This window comes from Chroicocephalus ridibundus, chromosome 1 (genome assembly GCF_963924245.1).
Source record: "Chroicocephalus ridibundus chromosome 1, bChrRid1.1, whole genome shotgun sequence".
Lineage (NCBI taxonomy): Eukaryota > Metazoa > Chordata > Aves > Charadriiformes > Laridae > Chroicocephalus > Chroicocephalus ridibundus.
In genome coordinates, this window is record NC_086284.1 from 104,144,161 (window position 1) to 104,164,053 (window position 19,893).

The 19,893-nt window shown below is 40.9% G+C and overlaps 1 protein-coding gene across 9 annotated transcripts in view; it reads left to right on the forward strand.

Annotated features, from left to right (window-relative positions):
- Positions 1 to 5,601: 5,601 nt before the first annotated feature.
- SYNJ1 (synaptojanin 1) overlaps positions 5,602 to 19,893 on the forward strand; it is a 69,861-nt gene continuing 55,569 nt past the window's right edge. For 3 of the 9 annotated variants that reach the window (XM_063346573.1, XM_063346578.1, XM_063346620.1), the window contains exons 1-4: positions 5,604 to 5,824; positions 6,842 to 6,987; positions 18,194 to 18,280; positions 18,675 to 18,942. In XM_063346573.1, the coding sequence (XP_063202643.1) occupies positions 6,864 to 6,987; positions 18,194 to 18,280; positions 18,675 to 18,942 (479 nt within the window). In that variant the 5' untranslated portion in view covers positions 5,604 to 5,824; positions 6,842 to 6,863. Of the gene's footprint in view, positions 5,825 to 6,841; positions 6,988 to 18,193; positions 18,281 to 18,674; positions 18,943 to 19,893 lie in introns of those variants that run through there. The other 6 variants (XM_063346553.1, XM_063346586.1, XM_063346604.1 and 3 more) reach the window with 5 other exon arrangements.

Consider the following 19,893-nt stretch of genomic DNA (forward strand, 5'->3'; position numbering starts at 1 on the left):
ACGTAAGTGTGCATTGTGTACTGTCGAATTCGTTCAGAATCACTACCTCAAATGGCAAAGCTTTTCAACCGTTTTTCTACATCCAGAATTTTGACTGCCATCTAATACTGAAGCCGCAAGGTAGCAGATTCAAAGGTTTCAACACTGGAAAATAAGGAAAGTACTTGACTAGGAGGTGTCAGAGTTTGGATTTTCAATTACGAAATTTTTCAAACACTTGGGGGTAATAAAGCTAGAGAATGCAGGAAACAGGTTGGAAACAACTATTCTCTATTGGCGTGCCTCTGTCAGGTGCCACCTTTGACAGGTGCCTCTATCAAAAAAGGTGGCCCCTTCACAAAAGCTGGTCAACAGTAATCCATCGGCTCTGACAGCCCGCTTCAGCCTTGCTCTGCTGTACAGCCGGTCTCCCTGTGGTGGGGCTGGGCTGGGCTAATAAAACAACAGTAACTGGACTTGGTTTTGGAAATCATGTTTATTCACGCTCCCTGCTGCCTCACTGGGAAGGATGCTTGTGATGAGTCATTCCCTCACTCTCTCCCTGGCTGTAGTTCAGGGAGGAGAAAAGCCGTAGGTTCAAACCATCGGCTACCATCTCCAACTTTGCTTTTCTTCTAACAGTATATATATATGACACTACAAAACTTAACTGCAGTTTCAGTAGGTATGCACGCTACTAATGGAGCTCCAGACCAGCAGAGCAGCAAAGCTCAAGATATTTATTATTAAAAATCCAGGCGTTTTGTTCCATTTTGGATTGTGACTAGGAGCGTAAGGGAGGAAATTAAGAAAGTATCTTCCTTGTAACCTCATTATAAATTATAGCTACAGAGAATCTTTTTTCAGGATAGCCTGTAGTAATTTTCCTAATTAACTGCTGCGGAAGACCAGCTATTCATATTGCACTTAGCCCATCCTCCCTCTACTACAATGACACCATGTGGCTATGGTGCCTAAGCCCTGGCACACTTGAGGAGCGTCTCCTTCCTGTCCCCATACAATGTCACATTTGGAGAATGATAACACGAAGAAATTTGCAGCAAAGTATACTTACGGGTGATAAATAATCTAACTTCTCCTTTTGGGCAGTGTGGTGCCTTTCTTATGTATGAATGGTTAGACTTGTATAGGCACTTAAAGATTTTATGTAAATAATGTTACACAACTTTATTTATAAACGAAATAACCACTTTCACTTCTACCATTTCACCTGTATCTCATTTACTGATGCAAATTAAATGCTGGTAGCAAAGTGGTCATACTTCATATGATGACCACTAAACAATGTTACACAACTGCCGCTTGGTTGAGGTATAATCCAAGGACAACTGCTTTAACATTTTTCTCCCACAGTTTACTATGTGTATCTCACTGTTCACTATCAAAATTAAGAAATAATTAAAACATGTTAAGGGACTGATGCCCAAGATGATGAAATCCCACATGCAAAGGTACTAAGACATTAAGTGACATGGCAATCCTATTTCTGCTCAGAACACTACAGGGACTCTTGAGAAAGTCTAATAACCTCTTTAGTAGTTAGCGTGGTTTAGGAAAAGGAAAGATGTAGAACATGTAAGAAAAAATTGCATGTAAAATTGTCAGTCTGACATTTTTATAAACAGGATAATATATTACAGACTTATTACAGTTATTTAATTATTATAATTATTTTATTATGCAGTTATATATGATTACTTTTACCCCAGAGGTCACCAATAGCAAAGGGAAAAACTTGTCCTGTACTATAAAGGAAAACAAAATTAAATCTGAAATGTGAAATGGAGAAGTTTGAGGAAAAAATGTGCAGATACAGGGAGCCACGTGATTCATCTTTCTCCTTTCAGAAACATCTCATTTTCTGCAAAAGTTTGCTAATCGCTGGTTCTGCTTTCAGTTCTCCCTAAGTTATTCTACGAAAACGGTGTTTTCTTTAGAAAGAACCTTTAGAAAGGGATATGCCCCCTGCAGTTTTGACATAGCTTTACTAGAAAGACTTTGTGAGGTTTATTTGAACAGGTTGAACTGTCCCATTACGCGTGGTGGTGCTTAAAAGCAGTATCCTTGTCATCTTAGGCTTATTAGTTGCCCAGTGAGAATTAAATATCCTGTGACCAGCGCTCTAAAAGGAAATGACAATTCCTGTGACCTGCCCGTTAGCTTTACCAGTGAAGTCACAAGCAAACCATTCCTGCAAGAGTTAGTAGTGGCCCACACAGAAAAGAGAACTCTGAGGAGGCTGCAAAAATGGTTGTTGCAAGGAGAGAGGATGGTTGTGGTTTTTTGAGAAGCTCACACGCGACCAACAGGATGGATGAGAGTTGAGCAGTTTTGCCCTGCATGGGAGACTCCAAACATCAAACTTTGGCAGCCTTACAACTGCTAGTTGAATTAGTCTGTCTGCACCATGAAATAATGTAGGATTTTTTTTGTCCAAGAGTACTTAATTTCTGTATGTAACTAAAACTCTTCCTCTAAATATGCAGAAATAAATGAATGGGAATAAAATAGTTGCATGGAGACAAACTTAATAATACAAGGGCCGGCAGTTTAAGGCTCTGCTCCAAACAATGACTTAAGCATACAATTTTGTTCAAATATGTGAGCTGTCCCACTGGCATCACTTACATTACTTTTGTGCTTTATGTGCATAGTTAAATGTTTTCATAGAGCAGAGACCTGGAGTGAAGCACAGATGTATCTCCAACATGTTTCTTATGTAGTAGTATTTTTCTTTGGACTTAAGCCCAAATTTTCATAGCCCAGGTGTCATACAAGTTCTTGAGCATTGTCTATTTACTGTCTTAAAACTTTTGTGATACCTAGCTAGTGGGAAACATTAAGTGGGATGTAGGTTCAGTGACTACGGGCCTCACACACTCTGGGGACACATGGCTTAAAATCATTGTATTGCACTTAAATTACATATTGCCATTTTACCCAAACACTCCAATCGGGGTGAGATGTTCATTGAACTAAAGATACTAAAATTATAATGTACACACTTGGTTACTACCTCAAGGGGGTAGCAGTTCAGAGAACAACCTGCACCTGCAACAAGTGGTGAGCAAGCTCAGCTTGAAAGATTTAATAAGCGGTAGGAGTTTGCAGGAGTAAGGCCTAAGATAAGTGCTGGAGAAGGATATGCAAACTAAATACAATTTCCAAACTTTCATTTATTTGCTGGTGATGTGCCAGTGTAGCGCTGCACAGCACCACAGATGGGCCTGAGAAAATGGTGGTTTGAACACTTGGTGGGAAGGGGTAAAACTGTGGGTGGCCTCACTGCCAGTGGTGCCTGTGCCCTGCTCTGCTCTGAAGCCCAGTGAAGTCATGGTGGGTTGACCTTAGGGTGCAGCCAGAGGCCCACCCAGACACTCCCTCACTCCCCTCCTCAACAGGGCAGGGCGAGAAAATGGGATGAAAAAAGCTAATGGGTCACAGTAAACATTGGGAGATCACTTAACAATTACCATCAGGGGAAACAGACTTGACTTGGGGAATTAATTTAATTTATTGCCAATTAAAATAGATTTGGATACTGAGAAACAAAGACAATTAACACAATACCTTCCCCCCTGCCCCTTTATCCCCATCTCAACTTCACTTCTTCATTCCTGACTCCTCTACCTCCTCCCTGCTCCCTGAGCTCCAGTCACGTTTCCATAGATTTAAGGTTAGTGAGATTCTGAAATTCAGTTGGCAGGTGGGGAAAAATTAGCCAAACCTTTTAATACACAAAATTTAAGAACAAATTAAACTTTGTAATATGTTTTGCTATATTATGTAGTATACTACACTGGCACTTAGAATCAAATATTCATTCTCCTTTTCCATTAACTTAAAACCAGCAGTATTTTCTGAAGTTAATAATAGCTTTATCAAAGCTTGCACTATTGGATAGCAATACATATTTTACATTCTCAGCTGATGTAAACTGATAGTGGTGGATGAAAAATGGGACATAAGCCAGAATGCATGCTTGCAGCCCAGGCAGACAGTTGTATCTGGGGCCACATAACAAAAAACGTGGCCAGCAGGTGGAGGGAGGCGGTTCTCCCCCTCTGCCCCCCTCCATGAGACCCCACCTGGAGTCCTGCGTCCAGCTCTGGGGCCCCCAACATAAGAAGAACACGGACCTGTTGAAGCGAGTCCAGAGGAGGGCCACGAAGATGATGAGAGGGCTGGAGCACCTCTCCTATGAAGACAGGCTGAGAGAGCTGGGGCTGTTCAACCTGGAGAAGAGAAGGCTCCAGGGAGACCTTATAGCAGCCTTCCAGTATCTGAAGGGGGCCTACAAGACAGCGGGAGAGGGACTTTTTACCAAAGCCTGTTGTGACAGGACAAGGGGTAATGGTTTTAAACTGAAAGAGGGTAGGTTTCGATTGGACATAAGGACAGTTTCAGATTTTGGGTTTTTTTCTACTTCAGCTCTCCACTCATACTGCCCTCCTGGCCCCAGGGTTACCTGAAGAGCAGCAAAGCCCACTTCTCTCTTGACTTCAGCATGTAGCTCTCAAGCCTGTCTTCTGTAGTCTCCTCAGCAGCTTGCAATGTATCACCAACACAATACAGTGAAGCTGTACTCCTCCTCCACTTATAGCTTGCACAGGCTGAATGGAAATTTCTAAAGAGATGCTTACGGTCTGTCCCTAAAACTTTTGAAGCCTGTCAGGAAGAGGTAGGTTTTAGCTGTGATTGAATGCTCCCACTGAACCGGAGGCACCCAGTGAGCATCTGCACTGGCAGCTTCTCTGCCCATGGCACACTCACGGCAGGGTTTTTCAGTTTGCACCGCTATTTGTGAACCTACCCCTAAGATTTTTCTCCCTGCTGCACCTGCAATAAATACACAGCCAGGACTGGGGCTGACTGTGTTTTAACATAGCCTTTCTATGCATCCGTAGCACATTTTTCAACTTTGAAGCATGCAACCCACCACTGCCACAAGACAATACAAAACCAGAAGTTATTCTAAGGGCTCTCTTCTTATTTTTCCCCTAAAGGGGCGGGTTTCCTCAAACTCTCCCCAACAGGCTTTTCCCTAAGGGGCGAGGTTTCCTCAAGCTGAACCCCACCCTCACAGCGGGGCCTGCCCGACGCGCTGGTTCAGCGTGTCCCTGACAGGGCCTACCCGAGGGTCGCCGCTCACAGGAACCGGGCTCTGGCAAAGCCTCCACCCAGCCCGCCGTCGCTGTCTGCCGCGGACCAACACCTCCTTGTCCCGCACGCCCTGCCGATCAACCGCCCTCCCGCACCCCCGCGGGGCGGCCGGCAACCGCTCTAACGGCTGCTCCCCCGCGCGCACTACCCTGTCACCCTCCCCCCCGGCGGCGACCCCCGCCCTTCACGCCTTCTACCGACTTCCGGTGGCGGGAGGCGCAATGCGGAAGGGATGGAGGGGCCGGAACGGAAGTGAGGTCCCGCCGGCTCCCGCGGCGCGGAGCAGAGCGGAGCGGCCGTTGGCGGCAGCGGCCGGTGAGGGAGGCGCCGGTATCGCTGCGGCTGGGGGAGGCTGGAGGGGGGGGGGGGGGGGGGGTGGCGGCGGTGGCAGCAGCAGCAGCACCGGGGGGCGCTTGGCACCTGTCAGTACGCGGCAGAGCCGGCCCAGCTGTCGCCGTTGCGGGGTTCGGGCCGCGGGGGCGCCAGACAAGATGGAGGCTCTGTCAGCGTCGTGGGTACCGGCGGCACCGGGCTGTGAGGGGGGGCGGTGCGCGCCTGCCCCGGCCGGCAGGTGGTAGCGAGGCGGGTATCTGTTGGCCCGGTGCCGGCCCCGGGGCTGCCATTCGGCCGGGAGGCTTGGCGGCCTCTTTCCTCCTGCCCGGTAAGGGAGAGGGGCTTCGGGTGAAGAGCCGGGCTGGGGCCGCTGTTCCCCGGGCGGTGCTGGACCCGCAGGGGCTGCGCCCGAGGGTGGGGGCCGACGTGTTCCTTACGGGCGGTGTGAAGTCTGTGTCCGCCCTAGAGGTTACGGACACGGAGCTGAAGGGAGGGGGGAGGGTAAAAAAAACCCTGCTCCGGGCTTTCGGGAATAATCTTCCCTCGCTGTATGTTTTCTGAGCTTAAGCCCTTAAAAATTTGGCTATGCTCGCGTTTGTTTATAGTTTCTTTTTGTTTGGTGGTTTGTTTGTTTGTTTTTTTTATTGTTTTAAAGGAAGATCTTACCTCTATAGCTTACAGGCAGTTTCACTACTACAATGCTGCAATGTTTCAAGTCATCAGCTGCTGCAGGGGAGGGTTTAAATCCCAATAAAAACCTGCTTTCTTTTAAAAAGGGAAACCAAAATAGGCTAACGTTTTTGTACAATCTTTTGAAATGTCTTAACAGCTTTGCTGTTTAAAATTTGCTGTCCTTTTGTACAAGGTCAGAATCGGTAAATAGATCTAAAAATTGAAGCCTACTCAGGCTTCTGGTTGTCTGCATTTGGCATTAGTTTATGATTAAGATAGTTGCCACTCTTACGTATTTGTGGTGGCTAGAGAATATTATTTTCATTCTTTTTTTTTTTTCCCCTAAGAAGAAATCCTATTTATGAAGTGTTATGAAAGAAATTCTTGTTGTCTCTCAGAAGCTTTCAAATAAATCATTTATATTGAAAGATGTTTCTCTGGGTAATTGTGTTTTTGAAACATTGTTATGTTGTCTTTAGATAGTCCCTATATTTGTTCTGGAACATGAGATAAAATAAGTCTCATGAGGGAGAAAGAGCGAGCAGGTCTTTTTGTGTCATTTGTTTTTGTAAAACGTACAAAATCCCTAGGAAAGGATGCAAGTCAGACCTGTTTTGCAGAAGGTATCTGGAAGCATAAGAAGGTTTCACTAACATCATCTTGTGTTGGACAGGACTGCCTCTGATAAAGGCAAAATGGCTTTCAGTAAAGGATACCGTGTCTATCACAAGCTGGATCCACTTCCATTCAGTGTAATAGTGGAAACCAGAAACAGAGAAGAATGTCTCATGTTTGAATCCGGAGCTGTGGCTGTCCTCTGTAAGTCGATATGTTTTGATAACTACAATATAAAAAGTCGTCAGACTTGACATTGTGTAAGCTGTTTATTTACGGAATGTAAAGAAGCAACTGTTGTGTTTCCTTATTTGCTAATGGAGAGGCTTCTTATTTAAATGGGGGGGGAAGGCATTTTCATATCCTCATCTGTTGAGAGAGAATTTTACACATTTAATTGCATTTCGTCATGCATGTATGTTTTCATGTATACTAAATTTTCTTCTTCTAATAGCTTCCAACAACATCTGCTTATTTCTTTGGTTCTGAACAACCTTCTTCTTTTGAATACATAACTCATTGAAATGCTAGTTCTCTGTGTTGTATTTCATAATAAAAAATTCTATATTCTTAAATGGTATATCATCTTAGTTTGGTTTTCATCTCATTTTGTATCATGATTTTTAATGGCTTTTTGATTTTTAGCTTTATTTTGTCCCTGTATTTTTAACCTATCTTGAGACTCTGTATTGATTTGTCTTGTAATAAAATGAGTAATATTTGGAGCAAGGTGTCTTGCATTGCAAAGTTATTTTTACATGTTTTCAGTGATAAATGCATTAAATGTTTCCCTTAAATTCTTTTTGCCCCTTCCCCCCCCCTTTTTTTTTTTTTTTAAGTCATAGTTGAAGGAGGGCACTAAAGTGAGAAGTGCAGAAGAGATCCATGAAGCCTACAGATAGGGTTTTAAAATATAGTTTGATTTGTATTCTTCAGAAAGTCTGAGCACCTGGTTCCACAGGGTTTCTAAGCTTGTTTTTGACTCTCTGATAGAAAGTTTTCATATGGTGGAAGTAATTTTATTTTTTTTTAGTCAATAACTTTTTTGATTAATTCTTTCTGGTACCTGTTTGTGGTTTTCTAGCCTAGCTATTCTGAGCACCCAGTCAGAAAATGGGAGATTTGATTCACTGTCTGAAGGCTGAGTGGACTCAAAAACCTGTCTTTCAGGAGGATGCTCTGGCTTTGAGATTGTGGAGTAGGCTGAATGGGGAGTGTGTTCTCTAACAAGACTCAGAAACATGATTTCCAAAGAAGAGTGGAACTTGAGACATGTTTCCTTTCTTTGATATTTGCCGTTGGCTCTCCTGTACGTGAGCGTGCTCATTGGCAGTGGCATGGCCTCTTTCTGAGGGACCTGACTGTCCCTGTGTCCTGTGTAAGGTACTTAGCAGTCGGGCCATAGAACCATCTGTACTGGACAGGCTGTGTGAACAAGTGCTCTCTAGCACAAAGCTTAGTCCGCATCTTTAATGTGCGATTAGAGCAAGCTGCCATTAACTGTTAGAGGCCTAGCAATGAGACATGCCAGCATGGTTGACATTATAGCTGCAATCGTATGATGATCCAGGTGAAAAACAATGAGTGCTTGCCTCCTATTTTTGAGATTTTTTTTTTCTGATACAGTTTCTTCTTACTATGTATGTAAGTAATCTCATTGATTTTGCCAGCAGTATTTGAAAGGCATTGTGTAGTGTGGATTGGGTTGGGAATAAGCATCCAGTCATAAAGCTAGTGAACAGGTTTAATGAAATCCGTAAAATGGGGAAAAATGCTTTGAAGATTTGTGGAAAACTTTATTTTAGCATGTATTTAGTAATTTTGAACGTGTTTAGGCTACTTAAGGAGCAATAATAATTTATTCCTGAAAGTTACGCTCAAAAAGGACAGTAAGTTAGTAGCTTTTTGTACGGCGATACACTGCAGGCATCTGGATAAACTTTCTTCTGTAAAAATTAAAAACCATGTCAAAGTTTCTGCCCTCTTCTATGCCTCACGTTGTTAGCAAAGAGAGGAAGTGGAACCCGAAGGAAGTTTGAAAGCCTCTCTCCTCTTGGATTCTGTACTTAGTAATAGCATGTTATTAATCTGTAAAGGTTTGTCCTTGGTATTCTAATTGGTAGGTTACAACATAGTAAACATTCATACTTAGCTAGAAGTAGTTACTCTGAATATTGTATTCAATAACCTTAACCAGTAAACTGCTTACTCTTTTTCTATGTGGTAAATGGGCATATTTTCCTGATGCACAACTGTGGCATTTTGCTTTAATTGGCTTTCTGTACCTAAACTCTTTAGGTACTGAAACATGATTCTTTTGTTAATGGCTGAAAGATCACAATCATACCCTTGAACTGACAGGAGAAAAAGTGCTGGAGTTCCCTAGCTCAGGATGGTTTTTTTTTCCTCTTTCTCTGCTTGTGGTTTGCTTCTGTTATCTATTCTTTTTAATACATATTTAAAGGAGTACAATTATTAGTGCTCGGGGAAGATTGGTAAAGTACTACTTCTCCATCTCTCTAGTCATGCCACAGAAACCAGTCAGAAGATTCTAGGCTGTAGCCTTACGAACTTCTGGATATTGGTACAAATCTAAAAGCCAAAGTTAATGAAAGACTGGCCCTTGGGGAAGATTCCCCAGATGTTTGTAAACTCTGTGTGAATAGATAGAAAAATGGTCAGATCAAGTATATATAAATTTAAATCCGGAACAGCATCGCTTTAACTGTCAAAAACTTGTATTTTTTGCTGATGGTGCTAACACGTTTTAGACTCTACAAAAATTGACAATACTGATCTCAAACTGTTAGACATTTTTCAAAAGACTTTAATAAATACTGAAGATAAAATAAGGTGTTAACCTTATACCCAATCATAGTTCTTACCTGTGTGCAGAATGTATAATATAGGCACAACCTAGTGAAATACACTTTACTATTAAAAGAGATTCATGTGTTTCAGTTCTGAGAGCCTTAGTGAACTGCACCTTCTGGGGTCTCCATATATAGAAATTTGGATTTGAAATGGACTAAGAGAAAGGAATGAAAGCTTACTGATCCTTTAAATGTCATCTTAAAGGGAGCACATCTGTCGTTTTGCTGAGGGAAGGATAACGGTATTAACCTTCATCCCCTTTACATTCATTGAAGCATTGCAAGATGATTCAGAGGGTTTAGTTAGGCCTCTGTATGAAATGCTATACAACTCAGATATTGTGTGATTTGCAGTGCGTGTTGTATGTGCATGGAATCTGTTATTCAAGTCAACAAAATAAGATGGAAGAAAGGTCAAAGGGATAATTCACAGAGGTGGTTGTTGCACGATTATTCAGTCTGAATGTGGAAGCAGCTCAAGCCATGCTTCTGCTGGAAGTGTTCTATGTACTGCTTTTAAGGTGGATTAGCTAATGTTACTGTGACCAAAAAGTCTGATAAATACTTTGCATGCCTTTATATATTTAATACCTCTTTTATCGACTTACTCCTAGTATTGGGTTAGCCCAAGATACTGAAGTCTGAGGGGACCCTGCCAACTTGCTTCTCAAGGCCTTGTAAGAGCACTTAGTTTTAAATGTCATCAGCTTCACTACTGGTTTGTTTAGAATTTAGTGGGAGGATGTCATAAATCTATTTTTTCTTATTTGACATATAAAATAGACAGTATATTTATTCTTTGAAATAGGACTCTTTAATGACATATCTTACCTGTAAAGGTTTCATTGACTGAGCAGAAGGGTGTTCTCTCTCCTGTTCCTCTCTGGTGAGTCATAATGAAATGAGTGGGAAGCTATCTTTACTCCTGTCGCCTGTGATGAGTAAAGGAGAATGTTCTGTCGTCTGGGAATATACTGAGCCCCGAGCGGAGAGAGCAGAAGCTTCGTGCGCATCCTTTGACTTCAATCTTATGGTAAAGCTGAGAAGAGAGCAGGTGTGAACAGGAAGAGGCACGATGCCCACACTGAGCTTTCTGTAGAGTTTTCTGTAGAGCTAGATAAAGTAAGAGCTGTAATAACCTGTGTGCAACAGGCATCTTGGTATTCAGTCATGTTTAACAATGCTACTCTATCACCCATTCACATTCCACTTCTTTTTAAAAAGAAAATTCTTCCACATTGCATTCTTGTGGGGGTTGGGGGTGGGGGGGGAGGGAAGGGGGAGTAGGTATGCTATTATCTATACACAGTGGCAGGTGGGATATAATAATTTTGCAAGAGATTTTAAGTTGATGTGGTGCTTGATGAAACTTAGACACGCAGAAAAGAAGCATACTGACAGATACATTTGATGAGCACCTGCTATATGTACATAATTATTAAGGAGTCTATATTCTGTATGCTCCCAACCAGAGGTTTGTTTTCCTTTGGTGTTTGCTGCCACCAGTAATAAACTGCCACTGTGTGATTCTCTGCCCCCATCCCCCCAATAATTGTTTATACAGAGGTTTGAGTGGAACCACATTTCTTTAACTAGGGAAGGAGGAGATTTCAAAATGAATTACTACATTCTGCTTTTCATTATGGGATCCTATAAAATAAGCTTAATATAAATATTTTCCTATTTTATATACATATATAAAGGTATAAGAAGAAGAATTAAAATTCTTCAGGCAGTAATTTGTCCTCTGGGAAGAGTGTCTTTATGGTAGAGAGGAAAGGTCAAATACAGGCTGTATTTTGAATGTATTTCAGTGTAATACTATATTAATCTGAAGCCAATTTGAAGAGACCCATGTAAAGGGATTAGGATGCAAAGGCAAATAGGAATTTCATCTTCCCGTCTTATTACTGTTTTGGCTAAGTGTCATCTTCTGGGCTATGTCTTCCCATTAACAGTATCTTAAAACAGTTAAGAAGCTGCAGGGAAGCAACAGCTACAGTGGATGCTAAGGGCAGCCGTGCTGGTGGAGGAGGCTGTAAGCAGTCCTCCTGTCATCAGGTGCTTTTCCTAGGGTTCTGCTAGAATTCACCATCCTTTCAAATCGACTGGGAAGATGTTCCGCTCATTGCTTTCCAGGCATTTTCAACAAAATCACATGGTTTAACAAAGAACACGTCTGCTAGCCTAGCATACTTTGCAAAGTATAAGAACTACAGTAAGAATCTTCCCCAGGAGGTCGGTGGAGGCAGTAACTCTTGCCTGGGAGGACTATGACCTCTTTGAATGGCGCAATGGATCTGCAAGAATTTGGTACACAGTTCTGGAAATATTAAAAAGAAATTGCCTACAACAGAATCTGAAGGCTTTTTGCCTCTTAAGGTAGACTAGCTTTACAGCAATAGTAAAGAGTATTCTGTATGTGTGCCACAGCCTTTTGCATGATTTTAACAAGGGATTTCACTGGCAACAAACAATTCTCTTTATGAATGTTCCCTTTTCAAGTCAGTAAGTTTTCATTTCTATGGTGGCACACCTGATAGTAAGAGTCTTGGTTTTGTTCTACTGGACATCTAGTGAATGATAGCCCTTTCTAATTAAAGGTCTGTAAGAAGCCTAGTTTGCATACTTATGGAATTACTCCAACATAATTTAGAGAAACTAACTAGCATTTCTACATCTCTGCTAATTTGGCAGCTTTTTTGCATACTAGCAGGTATTTAAATTGAAAATTTTGTAATTTTGTGAATTGACTTGTACGGGCAAAAATTGCAACAGTTGACTTTCATGTAAAATAACTATATTTTAATCAAAGCATTCAGTATTGGAGGAAAATCTCTGTAGATTATTGGTGCTATAAAGTTTTGTTTTCAATGGAGAACGTGTAACTAGGTCAGAAAGCCCAAATCTGATAGAAAGGAAGTGCTTGTAGGCTGTTCCATAGGTCAGCTTTGTTTTCACACTTCTATTTCTCAATTTGGTTTTTCCCCCCCCCCCATCAGTGTTAGCTGAAACGATAGATTTTGTGAAGTAAATTTGCATAGTATTGGAATATAGTGTTGAAGCAACCAAGCCTTTTATTTGCTCATCTGTTACAATTAATTTTTTTTGTTGTTGTTTGTAACTGTGGGTTTTTTTCTGCTGTGTAGTGCTTAAGTATAATTGCTCACATCTAGAGATGTCTGGGGTTTTTTTCATTGCTGGGTAGCGGTGATTTGTTATTTGGGGGTTCCTCCCCATAGTCATAAGATATGAATTGATTATAGTAACCTATAAATGTCTTTGTGAAGTGAATAGTAGTACTTCATAATTTGAACTAGCAAATAGAGTGGGGAAAAATTATCCTATTTATTCAAAACAAGCTTCATATGAATTATGGCAGATTTAAATATCAGTTGCCATCCAGTTTTCTGTGTGTCTATTCATGTCAGGAAACTGTCAAAAGTAGTAAAATGGTTCTTCAATTGGTTGATTTATTGGTAAGTGGTGACTCCACTCTGATTGTAATGTCACCTACGTGGTAATATTAAAGTGTTAGCTTTAATTTAAATACCACAAGTTTAACTGTCCCAATTTGACAAAAAGCTTGAAAATATCAATCTTAAAAGCTCAAAACCAAACTGTGTAAGAATAGTTTATAAATTTTTCAGTTTTTAAGCTTTTTAAAGTGACAATAGCATGAGCTTTTTCTCACCTAACTTAAATGAGAAGTCTTGTTTCTGAAGGAACTGCATATAATTTCTTGAGCGTGTCTTTGTTCCCAACTCGGTGTCCCATGTTCCAGCTGGGAATTGTAGCCACTAACTTAACAATATGTCATCATGGCACCTTGTGAACCCACCAAGAAGAGAACGTAACTGTAGAAAGCCTAAATGATAACGTTTAACGTGATCTTAGCTTTATAGTTGTTAAAATGGCAAAACTAATTTCTGATCTGCAATTAAGCAGAATACATGTTGAACCAAGTTGTCCTGGAGACAGGATTTTTTAATGCATTCCATTTGTGTAACAGTAAGCAGGCTGACATAATCCCTTTAAAACAGTGTAATCGGTCACCTTTCTTAAATGAGTCAGTGATTGATAAAGTGTGATTATTACAGATGCGCACTTGTGATTTAACTTGAAACAAATGAGATGTTAACATTTAAAAATACTATGACCTGATAATTTTTAATAAAGCATGACTTAAAATTATTTTATTCTTTTTCTCTTGACACCGCAAATGAGGCTTTTTGGCTTTCTACAAGGATGCATTACAACTTGACCTGAAAACCACATTAAAAGTGTTGTGGTTTTGTTGGGGTTTCTTTTTGTATTGTTAAATAGCAAGTCATTATTTCTGTTTTAGAAATTAATAAACTTGAATCTAATTAATGCAGTGGGTTAAGCAGAAGCTGCTTTTAATTTCCTTTCTGCATAACATCTGAACTGACACAAAGTAATGGAAGAAATACTGCCTCATAATGTTTTGTGTCCATCTTTATACACAGACATATGTTTGCTTGCATTGTCTACTGTTTAGTGCTCTTCTACAGTATAATTTAAAATCTGTTAAGTCCAGTGTTATGGACAAAAGTTGTCATTCCAGCTGGCATTTTCTGTCTTTAGAAGTTGCATGTCTTAATTCGTTCTTCTTGGTGAGTGACGGTGTTTTATATTTTTTTCAGACAGCCTTAATTGTGTTTGCTTACTTCCAGCTATTTGAAGATGAATAAACAGAAAAGTCAATTTTTCAAGAAGTAGGTTCATTAATTTGTAGGACTTTATGTTTTTCTGAGTGCATATTTATATTAGCTGCATTTTTTCAAGATACGGAGCTCATAAATCAAAGTCAAAAGGGTTCTCATGGCTGCAGGCCAACCCACCATTCTGGGAAGAGATGTTGTCATTCATTAAGAATGTTACAGAGGAAATGAGGAAATGCTCTTGGAAATGCTCTCTCCCTCTGTCAGGATTACCTTAGCCTTCCTGTGGTTTAACTTCTAAGCTGCAGTTCACCCCGTTGGTAATTTCATCTATTCATAGAGGAAACAGAAAGTTGGCTTTGCATACACTGAATATATGATATTATAGTGGTGGGGTGTTAGCCATATATTTTTGTACTTTCAGTGGCTTTTGCGAATCCAGCTGCATCCGATGACTTTGCATGCTGAATGAAGTGAGAGACCATAGATCTTCCTGAAGCTTACTGCTTCGGTGAAGAAGGAATAGTTAAATGTGATACTTATGGGGACTGTCTGGGTGGTTCCAGAGCACTTACATTGTAATTCATACTGTTTGGTACGAAGTGATATGAAAACCTGTAAATTTAATTCTGGTATCTTCAGAAATGGGAAATGCCATGTGCAGTGGCAGTCAGTCAGTAATAGATTACACGCTGGCCCACAGCCCAGGACACCATTTCAGTCCCCTCAGGGCTGTCAGTCCCTGCCCCAGCGATGCTGCAGCAAAGTGTTGGTCTCCAGCTCTCCCCAGCCCTGCCCAGCCTGGACGTGGGCCCTGCCAAGCCGGGCTGATGTCCCAGCCCAGCCTTGGCCTGTCCCCATGGCCTGCCTGGCCATCCTGGGGCTGTATCTGGCCCCGGTTACCCTCATCAGGCCTGACCTTTGCCCGCAGACTGACATCCTGGCCTGTCCTCAGCCCATCCCCATGGAGACGCCTGATGTCCTGGGCTGGGGCTGCCCCCAGCCTGCCCTGCCTCCATGGGGGAGCCCCCAGGACTACCAGTGCCTTGGCCCCCAGGGAGATGCTGGTCCCCATGGTGTCCTAACAGTTCAAATGGAAGAAAATGGAAAGGAGTGTGGTGCAGCTGTGTCTTGTTCCTGATTTTGTTTTGGTTTTTGGAAAACTCAAGTGCCTTTCCTTAATATTGTAGCCGGTGGGAAGTCCCTCATTGTGCATTACGCCGAAAGCAGCCTGAGCACTGCTGCAGTCAACCACCCGAAACAACCCTGCGTGGCACGGGTTGGTGCTGCTGCAGTAGGGAAGAGGAAGCAGTGGGGTGCTGTGGAGTTGCTCCCTTTTCTGCTGTCAGTGCTACTTTGGTGACTGCTTTCATTTTAACTCTGTTTCTTAAGGAAAAGGAGGTTTATGTGATAACCATTTTTTATCCCTCTGTATTAGCTAATACCTGTCATCACCAAATCTCATAATTCTTTCAGGTTTCATGAATGCTGACTGATAGAGGCTCAAACAGGTGCCCTCAATGAAGGGGAATCTGGTTAAGAATTTCTGTTATGAAGTTGTAATTTGTAGTAGGTGTGATGTGCCTTATGGGAGGGTGGTAGGAGTGTGTTGCAGGTGATGTCTTCTGTGTCCTGGCTGCCTGCCGCGGGACCTGATAAATGTACCTTGCGCCTAGGCTCGGGCTCTGCAGAGGCGGTGGGTGAGGATGGGCCAGGGCGGGATGGATGAAGCGAACCTTCTGAGTTGTGTGATGTTTACTGTTTTTCCATGTGAATTTTGGCCTTAAAAAAAAAAAAAAAAAGACGGGAAAAGTACAGGCAGTGCAAGATAGAAATACCTACACTCTCACTGTGGAAAAGCTTTGCTCAGACTTCACACTGTATTAGATCTAACGTAACTGAAAAACATGGCATGAAAGTCTTTTGGTTGGTGCTTGGGTGCTTTGTTAAGAAAATAATTGGCTAGCAACAGTAAGTTTTTCTGTTTCCATTTTTTGTTTGTTTGTTTTCGCAACCCTTTGCGGCTTTATTAGCTGGGACCTTTTTTGTTGATCTGAATTTGCAAAGCCCATGTTAACTTAATTTTCTTTGGGCGTTTGCTTATTAAGGCTTAGCAAAGATAATGGGTGTTTTATGCAATGGAAAAAGAGAATAACTCCATAGGAGACAGAAAGGCCGCTGTTCTGAAATATCATTAAATACCGGCAGGCACTTTTAAAAAAAATCCTGCAAAAAGTTTGAAACTAAACCTCTTCTTTCATTAATAATTTGAAATGTGAAAGAAGAATGTAGCAGTTCTCTGGTTACCAAAAATTGAGTTTAGAAGAGCACGTTGACATCATGTAAATGCTTGCTGGAAAAATGGATTGAAAGAACCAGTTTTTGAAGTTTAGAAGTTGTTCTTTCCATCCCGATGGTGATCTGGTTAAGAAAAACATGGTTTAGTGCTGCTGACAAAATCACTGTCCATAAACAATATATTTAGATTGGCTGCAAGTCTTAACACTTATTATGGGTGAGGACTCTGGAAATAATCATGCTGCTGTAACTCTCTTATCTTCAGCATCTGGATTACAGGAATACAGCGTATCGGTGCAAATAGTTAAAGAAGCTTTTTTAAAATGCACTTAATGAAACATTGAATAAGCTTAGATTTCAGGCTGAGGTTAAATAATTGTTTCATCTATATTGGAGTTTCTGATCCACTTTAATAATAGAGCTGGCGGAAATTTGGACAGAAGGGCTAGGCTTGTGCACAGGCAGGGCTATGCTAAGCTTAGGGAATACTCAGAAAGATTGACAACAGATATTCTGAAGAAAATATAGCTAATATCAGAAAGAGCATAGCAGAATGCTAGGGCAATAGGCATTTCAATTTATGGTTTTCTTTTTGTTGAATTCTGATTTATTTTTTTTTTAGTGTCAAAGTGAAAATTAATTAGCAGATAATTTCTGAGGAGGGAGAAGGTGCAAATCCTTGGTGACTCAGAAATCTCAGTCCCCATGGGTCCAGTGGCACAGCTGGAACTGTCGGTCTTTGCACTTCAGGTGCAGTCTCAGTCATGAGCAAAAGCTCGGGACGGGTGGGATCCTGTTTCTGCTCTGCAACATTTCTGTCACCTGGCTCTGCAGTCAAGCTTGTGGGCCTGGTTTTTCAAGTGCTGATTAAAGTTCTAAAGTGTACACTATCATTAACTCCTAGTTGAATAAGGGTAGATATACTTTAATTCCTTCTAAAATATTACAAATTTTCTTTTTTCAAAAACGCCTATGAAAATTGTGTTTTCCTTATCTAAGACATGGCTTTTAAATACCATTATCTTGTGGACCTACAAGAGTTTTGATTTGCTCGGAATATATCTAAAACTATTTAAAATGCACTTGTGGTAATCTTGTTTACTTATCTGGAAACGATACTGCCACATCACAGTTTTATTCTTGGAGAAAAGGGATAATTTTTTTCATGAAAAAAAAAAGCAGCATTTAGCACTACTCTAATTTTAACTAATTACAGGAAAGCATTCTCATGCAACTCATTTGCCGGTGTTTTAGATGCTTTTTATATTAGGAGATGATGATGTTAAAATGCCGACGTTCTCTTTTAATATCACTTGGAGTTTTTACAAGTCCTTTTTTTGTTGCATAAAAACATAGCGTGATCATACTTCGTTATAAAATCAAATACTCGTTTTCCGTTATAAAATGCCATATGCTCATACATTTTGGTTTCTTTCCAGAAGCTTCACGTAAGTGCTACTTTTGTAGTCGCTTGGATTTTCAGTTTAGAGTGGACTCATTCTCCCTGCCATAGTGGTCTTTTACATCATAAAATCTTATGTTTTCTCTCCATAGCTTCTGCAGAAAAAGACACAATCAAGAACACCTACTCCAAAGTAATGGATGCATATGGGCTCTTGGGTGTATTAAGATTAAACCTTGGTGAGTAAAATATGTACAACCTTAATTTTTCATTTGGGAAAGAAAATTGGGCTGCTTCTGTAAAACTGCGCAGCACAGGATCTTCGCAACAGGAACTGGGCTGTTTTTTTCTTTTTATTTTTTGGCTTTGCAGAGTAACTTGCGAGTTTGAGCGCTCCCAGAAATAAGGGAGTGGACAAAAATAACTTCCGTTTTCACAGTCCCTGTTATTTGCAGCAGTTTCTCCTGTTTGCGTTTCCCTTTCTTCTGTAGCACTTGAGAATGAGTTCTTGATCTTGGTTCTTTGTCTACTTTTTTCAGGCAAACTGGGGTCAGATTGCGTGCATTTAGGTCTATAAATACATCAACTCCACTAAGACACGTTCTGTTACCTGTGCCTTTTCTTGTTTTCCAGGAGACACGTTGTTACATTATCTGGTTCTAGTAACAGGATGCATGTCTGTGGGAAAGATTCAAGACTCTGAAGTTTTTCGAGTTACTTCCACTGAATTTGTATCGTTACGAATTGATTCAACAGATGAGGATCGTATTTCAGAAGTGCGCAAAGTTTTGAACTCGGGAAACTTTTATTTTGCATGGTCTGCGACTGGTGTCAGTTTAGATCTTAGTCTCAATGCTCACCGCAGCATGCAGGAGCACACCACTGACAATAGGTTTTTCTGGTGAGTTCATAATGCGTTTTATCAGACATTGTATAGAATAATGCATGCCTGTACAAACTAATCTGTGGCAAGTTTTTATCCTTGTCTTTATCAGGTCTTAAAGGTACACCTTTGTCCCACAAATGTTGATGAGATACGATAGCATTATTTTAAGGACTTAAGTGTGTTATTAACGATACAATGTTTCCATGGCCACTTGGAGTTTCTTAATTGGAAGGCAGATTTTCGCTGCTTATGGTGTTACACTTTGATCTGAACAGTTGTGATGTTATGTTTCAGCTTAAGAGACACCATTCTCTTAATTCTTCATCAAATGTGTCAGTTTTTTTTTTAAATGAGTGTGGTAATGGAGCTTTAAAGAAAATTGTAATCTTTTGAACATTCTGGATTCTAAAATGGTGTGGTGTTTATGTACAGTTTCCAAGTGAGTTTCCAACACATGAAAGGGCTTTAAAAGTTTTATTACACAGACAATTGTCATGTTGCTGATTTCGTTGAAACAGACCAGGTAGGGTATGCTACAGTGCACATTGCTTGGATGCTGAACTCACTGTCTTTTTACAGAAAATGTTTGAATAAAGTATAGGTTTTCACATAGAAAATTCTTGGTAAAAGGAATACTGCTTTTTCTGCTAATAAGCAGCTTAAATAACGCCAGTGATGCGTACTGTCATGTAAGAAATTCTGCTCTCATATTTTCAACCTTCGTTAAAAATGGTGTATGTGTCTGTGAACCTTAGAAGGGTCTGAAGACTTGGCAGTATGTTGCTAGAACAGGTGAAAAGCTGCGTCTGCCCCACTCTTCTGTCCAACATACAAGACACTAGATCAGCTCTGGCATGTATGCCAGTGCTACTCTACTCTTGGCAGCTATTTTGGTGAGATAGAGGAATATGTTCAGATTGTTATATTAGACAAAATATGTGTATTAAGAAAATAAGCTCTAGTTTT